The sequence below is a fragment of the Wolffia australiana genome, chromosome 5 (genome assembly GCF_029677425.1).
Source record: "Wolffia australiana isolate 7733 chromosome 5, ASM2967742v1".
In the NCBI taxonomy this organism is placed as follows: domain Eukaryota; kingdom Viridiplantae; phylum Streptophyta; class Magnoliopsida; order Alismatales; family Araceae; genus Wolffia; species Wolffia australiana.
This window is the reverse complement of record NC_135839.1, coordinates 13160471-13175014: the sequence shown is the minus strand read 5'-3', so window position 1 is coordinate 13175014 and position 14544 is coordinate 13160471. Positions and strand designations below refer to the sequence as shown.

General features: G+C 42.0%; 2 protein-coding genes across 2 annotated transcripts; one reads left to right on the top strand and one right to left on the bottom strand.

The window, feature by feature from the left end:
• Nucleotides 1-972: 972 nt before the first annotated feature.
• Nucleotides 973-7814, top strand: LOC144703262 (Guanylate-binding family protein). Its single transcript, XM_078575390.1, has 13 exons — nt 973-1402; nt 1550-1711; nt 2937-3002; nt 3164-3307; nt 3422-3535; nt 3651-3752; nt 3837-4022; nt 4793-4882; nt 4963-5097; nt 5256-5378; nt 5497-5582; nt 5668-6280; nt 6354-7814. The coding sequence occupies exons 1-13, from the start codon at nt 1142-1144 to the stop codon at nt 7407-7409; spliced, it is 3138 nt and encodes a 1045-aa protein (XP_078431516.1). The 5' UTR covers nt 973-1141; the 3' UTR covers nt 7410-7814.
• On the bottom strand, nt 7407-9173 carry LOC144703263 (NAC domain-containing protein 73-like). The gene is made up of 3 exons (XM_078575391.1): nt 8980-9173; nt 8721-8910; nt 7407-7819 (listed from the first exon to the last, which is right to left on the bottom strand). The coding sequence occupies exons 1-3, from the start codon at nt 9100-9102 to the stop codon at nt 7467-7469; spliced, it is 666 nt and encodes a 221-aa protein (XP_078431517.1). The 5' UTR covers nt 9103-9173; the 3' UTR covers nt 7407-7466.
• Nucleotides 9174-14544: the final 5371 nt, after the last annotated feature.

The window sequence follows — 14544 nt, the reverse complement described above, 5'->3', positions numbered from 1 at the left end:
CTCTCTCTCTCTCTCTCTCTCACTCTCACTCTCACTCTCACTCTCACTCTCACTCACTCTCCCCTCTCACTTTCTATATATATATCTCTCTCTCTCTTTCTCTCTCACTCTCACTCTCACTCTCACTCACTCTCCCCTCTCACTTTCTAAATATATCTCTCTCTCTCTTTCTCTCTCACTCTCACTCTCACTCACTCTCCCCTCTCACTTTCTATATATATATCTCTCTCTCTCTCTCTCTCTCTCCTGTATTCTCACTCTCCCTCGCTCTCCCCTTTCTCTTTCTATATATCTCTCTCACTCTCTTTCTCCCCTGTATTCTCACTCTCACTCACTCTCCCCTCTCACTTTCTATATATCTCTCTCTCTCTCTTTCTCCCCTGTATTCTCACTCTCACTCACTCTCCCCTCTCACTTTCTATATATATATATCTCTCTCTTTCTCTCTCACTCTCACTCTCACTCACTCTCCCCTCTCACTTTCTATATATATATCTCTCTCTCTCTCTTTCTCTCCTGTATTCTCACTCTCACTCACTCTCCCCTCTCACTTTCTATATCTCTCTCTCTCTCTTTCTCTCCTGTATTCTCACTCTCACTCACTCTCCCCTCTCACTTTATATATCTCTCTCACTCTCTTTCTCCCCTGTATTCTCACTCTCACTCACTCTCCCCTCTCACTTTCTATATCTCTCTCTCTCTCTTTCTCTCCCGTATTCTCACTCTCACTCACTCTCCCCTCTCACTTTCTCTCTTTCATTCTCATTCTCGCTCTCACTCACTCTCCCCTCTCACTTTCTCTATTTCATTCTCATTCTCACTCTCTCTCACTCTCACTCTCACTCTCTCACATTCTCTCTCACACAGACACTCTCCCTCTCACTTTCTCTCTCTTTCACACAATCTTATATCTGTCACACTATATAAGTACATTCCTCTTATATAAATCAATGTAAAAGAACTGCCCCCTTCACAGTTTTTGATTTTTAAAATCCCCGCTTCTCCCCCTTTCTCTCATTTCTTCAATCTGACCCACCGCGCGCGCTGCTGCCGTCGTCTGCGCTCTACTCCGAGGGTTAGATCTTCGCCGACGGCAAATTCAGCGAGGAGTTGCCAACGATCGATCGATTCTACGTAGAAGATGATGCAGATGCTCGGCTTTCGCGGGGTTGGATCTTCTCCCTCCACCAAGGATGGAAACCCTACCAATTCGCCGGGCACGCCCTCTCCTTCCTTCTCTAATGGGCCTGCCAGGCCGCTGCGATTGGTCTACTTCGACGACAAGGGCAAGTTTCAGATGGATCCCGAGGCTGTCGCCGCGCTGCATCTCGTCAAAGGCCCCATCGGCGTCGTCTCCGTCTGCGGCAGGGCTCGGCAGGGCAAGAGCTTCATTCTCAATCAGGTCCTTAACAGTGGAATTCATGCTTATGGAAAAATTAAAGTTCGATTCTTTTTTGGTGGGGTTGGGGGAATTTTCCTTGTTTTTTATGATTCTAGCTTTTGTGTTCTTTTTTGAATGGTTGATTGATGATGTTTTTGAATCGTGTAGCTCTTGGGAAGAAGCAGTGGATTTCAAGTTGCGTCTACCCACCGGCCGTGCACGAAGGGGCTGTGGATGTGGAGTGCACCGTTGAAGTTGACTGCTCTTGACGGGACGGAGTACAGCCTGCTACTCCTGGACAGCGAAGGGATCGACGCCTACGATCAGACGGTGTGTTTTTTTTTTCTCTTTAATGATAACAAGTCATTTAAATGCCGAGTTTTTCTATGACCTCTGATCATGGCTATTTTTTACTGCGAGAAATGATGTCTCGCGTGCAACACTGTTAGAGGATTATTTTTCTGTGAGAGAGTCAAATGGTTTTTGGGCCACCATTTAAATTCCTCTTTTCAACTGTCGGGTTGGGTTTTCAAAAGTTCTTTCCACAATAATTTCAACATGATTCGAGGTGGGCGTTGTCAAAATTCTCGCGGTGATTTAATTCCCAATCCTTGATTCTAAAAAACGTATGTGCTCGTATAGATCACTAGCCGCTATTTCGCATGGACTTTGATTATCCAGCAGACAATTGTTTGTTATGTAAAGGAACTCACAACGGGCATGTCGTATTAACTGCTTTTTCCCTCCTCTCTCAGGTGTTTTCTGTTAGGGAGAAGCATTTCTCTTGTTGCTAAATCTTGCCTTCAATTTCCTATTGTTTGCTTGAAAAATCCCTTGCTTCGGAAAGTTGTACCTTCATTCGCATTTATCTATAATTTCTTCCGTCCGACCCATACTTAACTGCTGCCTTTTAAACTTTTACGTCTTTTTATCTATGTCTCTCTCGGATAAAGTATGGATCACTGATAAAAAAATACTTCCGTTTTCACTGAGTTGATCTTTGACAGATATTGTCGAACTGCTTTATTCTTTCCGCTTTTACATCACAGCGATTTTGAAAAATGAAACTTTTTTGCTGCCTCAAGAAGCTTGTCCAGTATTTTTCCTTTCTCCATGAAAGTCTTTCTAGATAGCCTCTTGGAGATAAGTGCCATTGAGGAACCACATACTTAGGTTGTCAACCGGCATCCACTATATTAAACGTTGAATTAAAACCCATAGGTGAATTAATCAGTTGGGGCAGCAGCTGAAGCAAAAATTAATAATACTTCTGGAAATCTACTGGCCTATTATTTTTCACGTCTGATTAATTATGTTAATGTTGGAAATTGATGTTATCCTCCCTGGAGATGGTTGTTGTGTATTTTATGCTGATGTTTGTTGTTTGGTCATTATTCCCAGTGTTGTTCTATGTTGTCTACTTCTTGATTTTCTCAAATCTCTTTTCTTATCCGTGATTTCACTGTGCTTCTTTCTCCGCCGATATATTCCATTCAGTTTAATCTCTCGTGACAACTATCTCAACACCCTCACAACTCTTGTGTTTGATTTTCAGGGAACATACAGCACGCAGATATTCTCTCTTGCGGTTCTCTTGTCAAGCATGTTTGTTTACAATCAGGTGTGGAATCAGAAAGATGCTTTTTAGTTATTGGCGCAGCTAACCTTGACGTTGTTATTTCTAATCTTAAAAGTATAATCTAAGTTGTATTCTAATCTAAGTTTATACTGTTGATTTGCATTTATCGTTTGTTGCTCTGATTCAGCTTGGATTTAATTCAGATGGGTGGTATCGATGAAGCAGCTCTTGATCGTTTATCTCTTGTTACCGAGATGACTAAGCACATACGTGTTAGAGCATCTAGTGGAAGATCCACAGCAACTGAACTTGGGCAATACTCCCCCGTTTTTGTGTGGCTCTTAAGGGTAAAACAATATCTAGTATCCTGAAACGTTTTAAGAGCATTTTACTGACTTAAATCAGAATTTCACAGGATGTTTGTAGAGCATTATCCTGAAATGTTTGTCTTGATTTTACAGGATTTCTACCTGGATCTAGTTGAAGATAACAGACGGCTTGCGCCTCGAGATTACTTGGAGTTGGCATTGAGGCCTGTGCAGGGGGGAAGGAAAGATGTCGCCGCAAAAAATGAGGTCCAAATACTTCATTTGCGTCCATATCTACGTAAAAAATAGTGATGATATATTTTTTCTGAGGACATATTTCTGCAACTATTAGTTTTTAGACTATGTAATGTTTTGAATGCAGATTCGAGAGTCCATCCGTGCCCTTTTTCCTGACAGAGAATGCTTCACGTTGGTTAGGCCTCTAAACAATGAATCTGATCTCCAGCGCCTTCATCAAATACCCGTGAGACAAAAATACTTTTTTGTCAAAATGTCTTTTTCTCTGATTATCAACTTAAAACTTTTTTTACGGTTACATCACCTGCAGTTGGACAAGTTGCGCCCGGAGTTCAGAGCTGGACTGGATGCGTTTACCAAATTTGTATTCGAGAGGACCCGACCGAAGCAAGTTGGGGCCACTGTTATGACGGGTCCCATTCTCGCTGGAATAACGCAGTCCTTTCTGGATGCCCTCAATAATGGTGCTGTGCCCACTATATCTTCATCATGGCAGGTTGGTCGTCAACTATAGATTTATCCTGTGCTCAGGGATTTGATCTGATGGATCAAATGGTTGATTGGATCTACAATCTGATACGGTATGCAACTGGACCCATCTGCTGTGGATTGGGTCCACAATCGGCCCATGGGATCCATCTGCTATCTCGACCTGGCTGGTAGTTCGATTAAGGCAGCCGATTGTGGGTTGATGTGATCCGTACTTAAATCTTCAGATCTAATTGCACGATCAGTGGGCCTCCATGAAGACGCTAAGTGATCACAAAATGAAGGAAAAGACTATGTTTTGCTTTGGACTTCCATGGACGTGTTTTTTGTCTTTTGACGCGTTTCGGCGTCCCATTGGTCTGTGGCAGTTCTACTAACATGTGGCATTACTTAGACATATGGGAGATTTCTGTTGGACGTATGGGTCCTTCTGCTCTAATCAGCAGGCTGATTAATCATATCAATCAGGCTTGACGAGATCAATGATCCTCGATTGGATTGGCCCATTGGCAGCGATCAAGATCCAGCCTATCTGATCGATTAACTGATCATTCCGATGGACTCTTTTGAATCACTGTGCAAATCGCTTGTTGAGAGCGATCAAAGGCTAGTTTTATCGTGTGGCTATTTAACAAACGAGTGCTTGATCAAATGTGGATATCTTTTCTTAGTGGAAGTATATTTCATCTGATATGCCCGTTGTAGATAGTTGAAGTGTTTGTTTGAGAGGAGGTTTTAGTCGTTTCAATCTTGTGTTTGTGATGTCCTTTTTTCCAGAGCGTTGAAGAAACTGAATGCCGTAAAGCATATGAACAAGCTACTGAGGTGTATATGTCTTCCTTTGATCGCTCCAAACCACCTGACGAGGTTAGCATGCGTGGTTGTCATGAATCTGCTGAAGGATTTTCCCTTTTGTTATGCTGATGTTTGCGTGCCTTCTAATTCAGGCCTTTCTAAGAGAAGAGCACGATGAAGCTTTCCAGAAGGCGATGGCTGCGTTTAGCGCCTGCGCTGTTGGATCCGGACAAACACGTCAGAAATTCGAAAAGCTTTTCCATAATTTCTCACGGAAGGCATTTGAGGTGAGGTTTCCTTTTTCATGCGTTCAATACAGACGTCTTTTATTTGAAGAATCAAAACAGTGGATACTATTTCCGTATGAATAATTGCTTTGTAGATATTTTGTTCTTTTATTTGTAATTTTGGCCCAAATTTTCATAGTACGCGAACTGTGATGTAGGACTACAAGAGAAATAGCTATCTGGAAGCAGAATTGGGGTCCACCGAGACTCTCCAGGTCATGGAGAAGAAGTTGCGTGGTGCTTGTCACGTTCCTGATGCAAAGATTGAGGATGTGATTCAAGTAAGAACGATATGTTATTGCGGAGCCAAATCTAAATCACTTTTCTTTGTGTTACGCATTTAAAATTAAATTTGACCGTATTTCTGGAAAAGTCAAACTCCCTTCTTCAAAATTGCAGCTGTTGGAAAACCTCTGTTCAGATTATGAAAAGGTATCTCACGGTCCTGGCAAGTGGCAAAAGCTGGCGACATTCTTGTTACAGTGGTACACAACCTTGTTTTAATGATTATCCATCGTTTCATTCTTCTTCCTTTCATTCCTGATGCACTATTCTTACTGATCTTCGCAGTTTGAACGCATCGATTCTGGACCTCTTCAGAAAGCAGATGGGCAGAATAGAATCAGAGAAGAGTGACATCGCGCTGAAGCTCCGCTCCAACGAAGATAAGGTGGCATTGCTGCGTAAGCAGGCGGAGTCCAACGAGAAGCACCGTGCTGAGTACATGAAGCGCTACGAGGAGGCGATCAGTGACAAGCGCAAGGTCGCAGAGGACTATTCAGTGCACTTGGCAAATCTACAGAGCAAGAGCAGTACGCTGGAGGAGAGATGCTTGAGCCTCTCCAAAACGCTCGGTTCCCTCAGAAACGAATCCTCTGAATGGAAGATGAAGTACGAGCGCAGTATATCAGAGCTGAAGGCCGAGGAGGACCGGCACAAGGCAGAAGTTGCAGCATTGAAATCAAGATTTAGCGCTGCGGAGAGCAGGCTGGCAGCCTCTCGAGAACAGGCTCAATCAGCCCAGGAAGAAGCCCAGGAGTGGAAGAGGAAGTACGATTCGGCTGTCGGTGAAGCAAAAACTTCTCTGGAGCGGGCTGCCCTGGTGCAGGAACGATCCAGTCAGAAGGCCCGAGATAGGGAGGACGCGCTGAGGGCAGAATTCTTAACCCAACTAGCTGAGAAGGTAGGTGACCACCATGCCTTGTTTTTCTTTAATTTTTTCTCGGGTTTGGGCTGAAGTCTGAGTTCCATTCCAGGAAGAAGAAATCAAGCAGATGAAATCGAGGGTTAATGAGGTCGACGCCGGTTCTTCCGGTCTCATCGCCAAGTTGAAGGTCGCAGAGACGCTGTTGAAGAACTACGAGATGGAAACTCAAGACCTGAAGAAGGAGATGATCACGATGAATGAGAAGCTTGAGGCAGTTAGCAGCAGGGCCCAGTCGTATGAAAGAGAAGCCAGAGTCCTTGAACAGGAAAAGACCCACCTTGAGGAGAAGCACCTGTCGGAGATGAAGAAGCGGGAGGAGGCAGAGCTCCGGTGCCGAACCGCGGAGGCAGAGGCCAAGAAGGCCACAGGACTGGCAGACGATGCCCGGGCGGACGCGATCGCCGCGCAGAGGGAGAAGGGTGAGCTGCAGCAGCTGGCCATGGAGAGGCTGGCCATGCTGGAAAGAATGGAAAGGCGAGCCGAGGGTCTGGAGAGGGACCGGGCGGGGATAGAGGGGAAGCTCGTCGCGGCCCAGGCGGCAGAAGCTGCCGCTGCCGCCAAGCTCGGTGAGCTGGAGGCAGCTCTTGGCAAGAGAGAGCAAGAGATGGAGGAGATGCTGAGCCAGAACAACGAGCAGCGCTCGAGCACGGTCCAAGTGCTGGAAGGTTTGCTTGAATCAGAGCGGGGCGCCCGTGTGGAGGCCAGTAGCCGCGCCGAGGCGCTCTCCCTCCAGCTTCAGGCGACCCAGGCGAAGCTCGACCTTCTGCAGCAGGAGCTGGCGGCGGCGCGTCTCAACGAGGGCGCCCGGACCGGCTCCCACGGCAAGCGCGCCAGGACGGAGGACACGGACATGGTAGATGTCGAGGCGGCAGGAGACAGCAGGAAGAAGAATAAGAAGAAGAAGAACTACTACGACAGCGGCACCTCCTTCGAAGAAGCAGAAAAAGAAGAAGAAGAAGAGGTGGATCCCAGCAAGTTCACGGTGCTCCAGTTGAAGCAGGAGCTGACCCGGCATGGTTTCGGAGCAGAGCTGCTCCAGCTCAGGAACCCGGTGAAGAAGGATCTCCTCTCCCTCTACCAGAGGCTCGTCCTCAACAACAAGTAGACACAAAGAGAGATGAAATATTGACTGAGTTTTAGAGATTGAAGAGGGATGATGGGCTCATCGGGATTCAGAGCAGGGTTTTAGACGTGCAGGAGTCTGGAAGAAGACTTTAGAAATGACGAGCTCGCCATCTTTCTCGTCAGCGGTGGAGCCCAGATGGTACTGGTGCAATACCCAGTTGGTCTTCTCCGGTCTGGTCTGTTTACCCTTCTTGCTGTACAGCACAAGTATTTTCTTGAAGCCTTTGAGCTTCCCTTCGGAAACAACCGGCTTTGTCTTCCCCGTCTTGTGCCATGTCGTCTCCCCGTCGTTATCGTCTGTCAGCACCTTCCTCCGTTTCCTCGTCCCTCTCTTGTAAGCTTTTGATGATCGATGGAAGAAGTGTCTTACGTGACCGTCTCTTCCTACTCCTGTCAAGAATCTCTTCCAGTCATTATCTTTTGAAGCAAAACAGGAAGATCAAGCAGTATATCAAAAAATAGAACTCAATCTTAGTATTTAAGTTACAATTTATCTGCATGTAATTTAGAGAGCAAAAATCCTGTAGAACCCATATCCGGTTTTTTTGCATCTAAGTTCCGATCTTTTAACATTTTTCGGTTGGAACTGTGTACAGTTCAGGAACGCGGGTGGGACGATTTTTTCGTCCCTGGACAAAAAAATAGTCCTGTCCGAGCTTCCGGACAAATTTGGGGATGAAAATTTGTCCCGTGAACCACCAGATGGGACGGTGTTTTTATCGTGGGATGAAAAAACCGTTCCTCCGGAGGTCTTAGATGGATGTGGATGAAAAGCAGCCGGATTCACGTCCGACGGTTGAGATCTTGCCCTGTGGCCTCGCAATGCTAATTTGCATCAAGGTCCCTGTACTTTTTTGCGCTTGCAAACTGACGCCACTCATAATTAATTGTACATATGTCCATTTGCATTCTCTCTCCTCCATATTTACTTTAAAACACTTAGAAAAATCTATATTAATATATTAAAAATATTAAATGGGTTTTTTTCGTCCGGGACGAATTTAGGGACTAAAATTCGTTCCGGGAGGACTGGACGGGACGAAACCGTCCAGTCCTTCGTCCCTGAACTTCCTCTGGACGTTGGACTGGACGAAAATCGTCCAGTCCCGTCCACCGTCCACGTCCAGGACGATCCGGAATCATAACTGTGTTCTTGGGGATTTTGGGTTCGGTCTGTTCTCGAAATTACATGCAAGTAGATTGCCTACGATGGTGCAGTTTACTTCTATCACTTGATCAGTTCATTGGGATGTAAAATGAAAAGAAAAGAGAAGAAAAGATGGAAATCTACCAGGGAGCTTCTCCGGGTGAGCATAGCAGATGCCGTCGTCTCCTGGAAGCGTAGGGATGAATTCGTCGACAAGAGGGTGAAGCTTTCGAGTCTGTGGCTTCGTCTTTGCTTCTAGATGATCGAGAAGTTCTTGATCGGAAGGATCGAACTTCACTCCCGCTGGAAGCGCCGACAGAACTCGCATTATCGCCTGGGATAATATTTAGATCGTAAGGATAAACTCATTAGAAATATGAAAAAGATTGAGAGTGGCTAAGACCTGTTCCCGAGTCTGAATTGGATGATTGCACGAAGGGCAAAGCTTGGCCTCAAACGGCGAGGATTCTTCGTCCTTTGATTTATCCGGCGAGCGATTCTCTCTGTTGTTGCTGTTAGACGCCATCTCCTTGGCATTCCTATCGTGCTTGATTGAAAGGAAGAGATGGATAAAGAGAGAGAGAGAGAGAGATTTTGAATGTTGGAACGAAGATTACTCGGCGAAAACCAGAGAGAAGAAATCCCTGCGTTTTTCTCTCGGAGATTTTGGTTGGGTTTTGAGCAACGCTCTCTGAACCTGTTCTTCTTCACTCGGGGCTTGCTTCGGTCAAATGCTAGTCACGTATAAACATGGGCGAGAACAAAAGAAGTAAACGTTTTAAGAGATATCATGGAGAGATAGAGATTATATAAAGATAGGAAGAGGAGAGAGAGATCTGACACTGGCCTCTCACTTTCTTGTTCACCAAGCTTGCCTTAATCCGTCTATAACTACTGCTCATTCAAAACTGGGATTTTGCGCCTCCGTTCATTTTTCTTTCTAGAAAATTCATATGTTCGTACGCTACGTATAGACCTGGAGCTTAAATGGCTAGATCGCTCTGCTGGACTTCTTTCTCTCTCTCTCTCTCTCTCTCTCTCTCTCTCTCTCTTTTATCTATTAATCTACCTAGCCATCTATCTATGTATCTATCTATCTATCTATCTATCTGTCTATCCATCTATCTATCTATCTATCTATCTATCTGTCTATCCATCTATCTATCTATCTATCTATCTATCTATCTATCCATCTATCTATCTATCTATCTATCTATCTATATTTCTGTGGGGCAGATAAAGACATTTGAAGTGGCAGTGAACTCCCGAGCATTAAATGACGAAAAGTGAAAGAGTTTCTGCTTGTTTGGGACGATTATCCGCGATGATGAACGATCCATTCCCGTATCCATGACGCCTCCATGGAAGTGAGTAGGTTGACCTCACATCAGCCTTACATACATTCATATATGCATCTAACATACCCACATGAAGGTATGCATTTACATGTACATAAAGAGAGAGAGATCGTATGTTTTCTTAGTTCCTACATGGTTCATGCATGGCGTCTCCCGGAAGGCGCGGCGCGTCACATCTTCTATGGTAGGTAGCCACGAGTCACTTCACCCACCCCACGACAGCCATCCATCACATTATCCCACTATGTATCTGGGTATTCAGAATCATACTTTCTCAAAAAGATACATTATATGTTCTTGAATCATAGGGTAAGACCTAGACAAATTCGACCTTTTCCGATGAATAGTATCCGTTGATGATTATGCTTGAATTTTGAAGTTAATTAAATGCTCTAGATATAGTAGTTTTATAAACTGCCATATGAATCAAAACATGCACCATTTTACTATTCTCTCTCCAGTGTATTATTTCTGATAGTAGATTAAGTAGTAACGTTTTCTAATCATGGTAAATACACCAAATCAAACCTTTTTCCATATAAAAATAAAATAAAATCATATTTTTGAATTTACCAATATTTATTTATTGTATTCATCATTTCTTGTTTTGGTATATTTCACCATGCAGATTGATGGGGTCATGTGTTATTGATGCTGAATGTACTTAGGCGTGCAATCATATTGAACTGAATATATTTAAATGGATGTTCCTAGAATATCAAAATTATGCTTCTACATAAACCTATGTGCGACGGCGTTTTGATAATAATTAAGTCTAAACCAGTATGTTGACATTAGTTCATTTCAGGTTTTATATAACTAAAATCAAACATGTATGTCCAGAATTTCATTTTACTTTCAGAATACTAATTATAAAGTCTAGCCTCATCACAAGGAGAAGACCATGTCACATTCTGGTAAACAAGATCAAAATTTTGATCAACTTGGTTCAGCACCAAAGTTTTCACGTAAAACCGAGAGAGCTGCAAAAGCCAATGTTACCCAATTCACCTCAATGACTAACCATGAAGCATTTAATAAATTTTTAGAACCCTTACTAAGCTTAAAACATCGAAATTCCAATACTTCATTAAATCATCATCAAAACTTAGATATTTTTATTATTTTTAGCAGCATAAGAAATCAAAATGTAGCCGATGTACTGTTAAATACTTAATAAAGATTTAAATTTAGGAATGCTTTAATCTGGTCTATAATATGATATGAAACAACTAGTTATACGTAAATGATAACTGAATATCCATAGAATATAGTTTTAAATCATTATGGTTGAACATATCATAGAACTTCTTGAACCATAACCAATCAAAGGAAATGGTTTCTTAAACATGCCATCATGTAAAAGTATTGAATAATACTTATTGGTACAAATAAAAAGAGATCAATTCACTTTATTATATACAATGGCACACATAATCTTGTAAAGTTCAAAGATAATGTCTGATTAATTTATTCAATACTATAGACCACATAATATAGTACGCGTGCATACATTCTTTTCACATTATATGGAATATTACTATCTATTAGCACATATATTATTCACTTTATTCTTATCACATACAAGAGTAGATTTACACACTAATAGAAACAAGTCACAATGGACCTCAAAAAGAAAGTCGAAACACACAATAATTGTATTGCCTAGCATATGATAGAAATTGTTAACATTTACTTCCTCACATAAGTCATCTTAATCTGCACATGGTCAACCTCTAGATTTATCCACATAATCTTTGTACATTGGACTTGCTTGTCTTCTTATTGATCAACATTGCCAAAGATCTGTGAAGATATACTTACCATTTCAGTCACAACATGATAGGAGACTGCTCAAGGATAGGAAGTTATTCGTGTCCAATAACATAATACTATTTCACTTCAGATTTTTGGTGATTTTAGACTTACTAGAGTGTTTCATAAAAACACTTACACTAGCGAGTATCCAGATAGAATAAAAATCTTAAGTCTCACTCATATCATGAGTATGCCCGATTCCATAGCCATTAGTGTAGATACACTAAATATATATAGTGGGCGTTCTAGTGTCACTCATATCTGTAGAATCCCTTAATGATATTATATCAAATTGTCAATCATGTTGATTCACATCACTATTTTTTAAGTGATCCTTAGATTGGACACACAAAAAATGTCTTTTGGACGAACGATTGTACCTTCACATCACAATTTTGTAAGTGGTCCTTAGACCTGAGACACAAAAAATATCTTTCGGACAAACGATTTTACCTTGACTATGACCTATGAATTCCTGATCATGGTGTTCTAAACAGTCTTAGATAGGTGCAAGCAAAATTTTGGGAAGATGATTGATTAGTCAAGATGGGGTCGTCCGCCCTCAGAATATGAGGAGACATCTCAAGGAAGATGATATAATGAAATCTTTGGCGAAGGTTATGAAATATAATAGAAGACGTCTCAAATGATCTTAAAATGCGTCAGTACTAACTCAGACAATCAAGTAGGGTTTAACAGTTGACCATAGTGTTCGCCCATCCCGATACTGGTACTGGATGCCGGTATCGGGACAGATGCTGTATCGGATAATGGATGCCGGTATCGGGACGGATGCTGTATCGGATACCGGAATAGGAATTTCCGATATCCATTTTTTTCGGTATCTGGATATCGGATATCGGTTATCGGTTTCGGATATCGGTTGCTACAGTGCCGATATCCGATACCGTTATCCGTCTTGATGTCGGCATCCATCTTTGTCTCAGGGGAAAGGATGCCAATATCGGATATCGGGTTTGGCTGTCGGTTTCGATATCCACATCAAATTTAATTTACTTAAGAATTTTCATGTATTTTTTATTCAAAAATTTGAATAAAAAATACACGAAAGACTAGAAGAGAGCTGAAGGCGGCGGATGGCGGAATCGGTGGACAGTGGACGGTGTCGTCGGCGGATGGTGACATCGGCGGAATCGGCGGAAGGCGGACTCGCGGGTACGTTCCAGCATTTTCGTCGGTTTAATCTATGAATTTTTCGTCGGTTTAATCTTATTCTATGCAGATCAATATTTCTAAATTTTCTTTGTTTTATGTTCCTAATTCATTCGCTGATTCTCACTTCTGTAGTTAAATTGACTATAGCATTGCATCCCAATGCTATAGTGAAATAAAGAGATGTTATTTCTAGAGATCATTAAAGATGTTGTATGTTTATTCATTTGCTGATTCTTCTTCAATTTTTTACCTCTAATTCAAATCCATCTCATCTCATTCTCTCTTAGTCTGTAATTCTTGCTCTCTTTTCTCCTCTCTTCTCTCTTTCTCTCTTACTCGCTAATCCTCCGTCTCTCCTCTCATTCTCTCTTACTCTCTGATTCTTTTTCACTGTTTTACCTCTAAGTCTCCCTCTCTCCTCTCATTCTCTCTAGCTCTCCAATTCTCCCTCGCCCCTCTCTTCTCTCTCTCTCATTCTCCCTTACTCTATAATTCTCCCTCTCCCTCTCCCTCTCTCAGTCTCTCTTACAATCTAATTCTCTCTCTCTCTCTCATTCTCTCTCACGCTCTGTAACTTTTTAACTTATAGTTCTAACTCTCCCTCTCTTCTCTCGTCCTCTTTTACTCTATATTTCTTCCTATCTCCTCGTATTCTCTCTCACGCTATGGTCTTTTTTAACTCTTACTTTTAACTCTTCCTATCTTACCTCACTCTCTCTTACTCTATAATTCTATCATATTCACTAACTCTCCCTTTCTCATGTCCTCTCCTTTCTCGCTCTCTCTTCTTGTTTACCTCTTTACCACTAATTCTCCCTACAGGGATAGTATATAGAGCGGGCATCTAGGATGCATGCAGGTGCACTTGAAAAGGTGTACCCCTTTATTTATATTCTTTTATTTACTAGTTATAAAACCCCATATATTACCATTATCTAGGAATAATGATAGTCTTTGTACACCAAGCACCATCCTTACTAGAGGAAGGCGGTGAGTGATCTATGCTTGAGTTGAGATGACTTTTTTCCCCTCCTTATAATGTAAATTTTATATTATAGTAATTGAAACACCGAAATGCCTGCTGGGGGTGACAAAGTGGACTGAAGTAAACACTTGGGGAAATTCCTTTATGCTTCTGGTCCTATCTTCAATCACTCACATAAACCTTTAAATCACTTTGGGTGAGATGGCATTCACCTGTCTTGGTCAAATAAACCTTTATATTATTATTATTTTATTTTAGATCAATTTTAAGGTATTGATAGAAAAAATAAAATATAAAAATTTTGAAGCTTTCCTATGAAGGTAACTCTTGGTATGATTATAACAACATGCATGCACACATGTAAGGCTTACATGCCTGGCGGGCTGAAGCATGAGAGGGGTCAAGGGAAAGAAGAGAGGTTATGGTGGGCTTATCACCAACGTGATGTAAAGTTTGCTAATGATTTATAGTTATTATGTGGTCGTCAAGCCAATTACACATATATGTAATGCTTCAGTTCATTGAAATATTTATAATTATCATTCCTGTGGGATGTTTATAATGAATTCTTTAAAAATATGCAATCATATAGTAAATTATGATTAAATCATAATATAGTATCAGTAATATC

Bases quoted from the DNA above. Each gene is read 5' to 3' on its own strand.
- LOC144703262 (XM_078575390.1), top strand. From the start codon at position 1,142: ATGATGCAGATGCTCGGCTTTCGCGGGGTTGGATCTTCTCCCTCCACC. The intron at 3,753-3,836 runs GTGAGACAAAAA...CATCACCTGCAG, and splicing joins AGCGCCTTCATCAAATACCC to TTGGACAAGTTGCGCCCGGA. The intron at 4,883-4,962 runs GTTAGCATGCGT...CTTCTAATTCAG, and splicing joins GCTCCAAACCACCTGACGAG to GCCTTTCTAAGAGAAGAGCA.
- LOC144703263 (XM_078575391.1), bottom strand. From the start codon at position 9,102: ATGGCGTCTAACAGCAACAACAGAGAGAATCGCTCGCCGGATAAATCA. The intron at 8,911-8,979 runs GTCTTAGCCACT...ATATTATCCCAG, and splicing joins CAATTCAGACTCGGGAACAG to GCGATAATGCGAGTTCTGTC. The intron at 7,820-8,720 runs GTAGATTTCCAT...GATTCTTGACAG, and splicing joins TCACCCGGAGAAGCTCCCTG to GAGTAGGAAGAGACGGTCAC.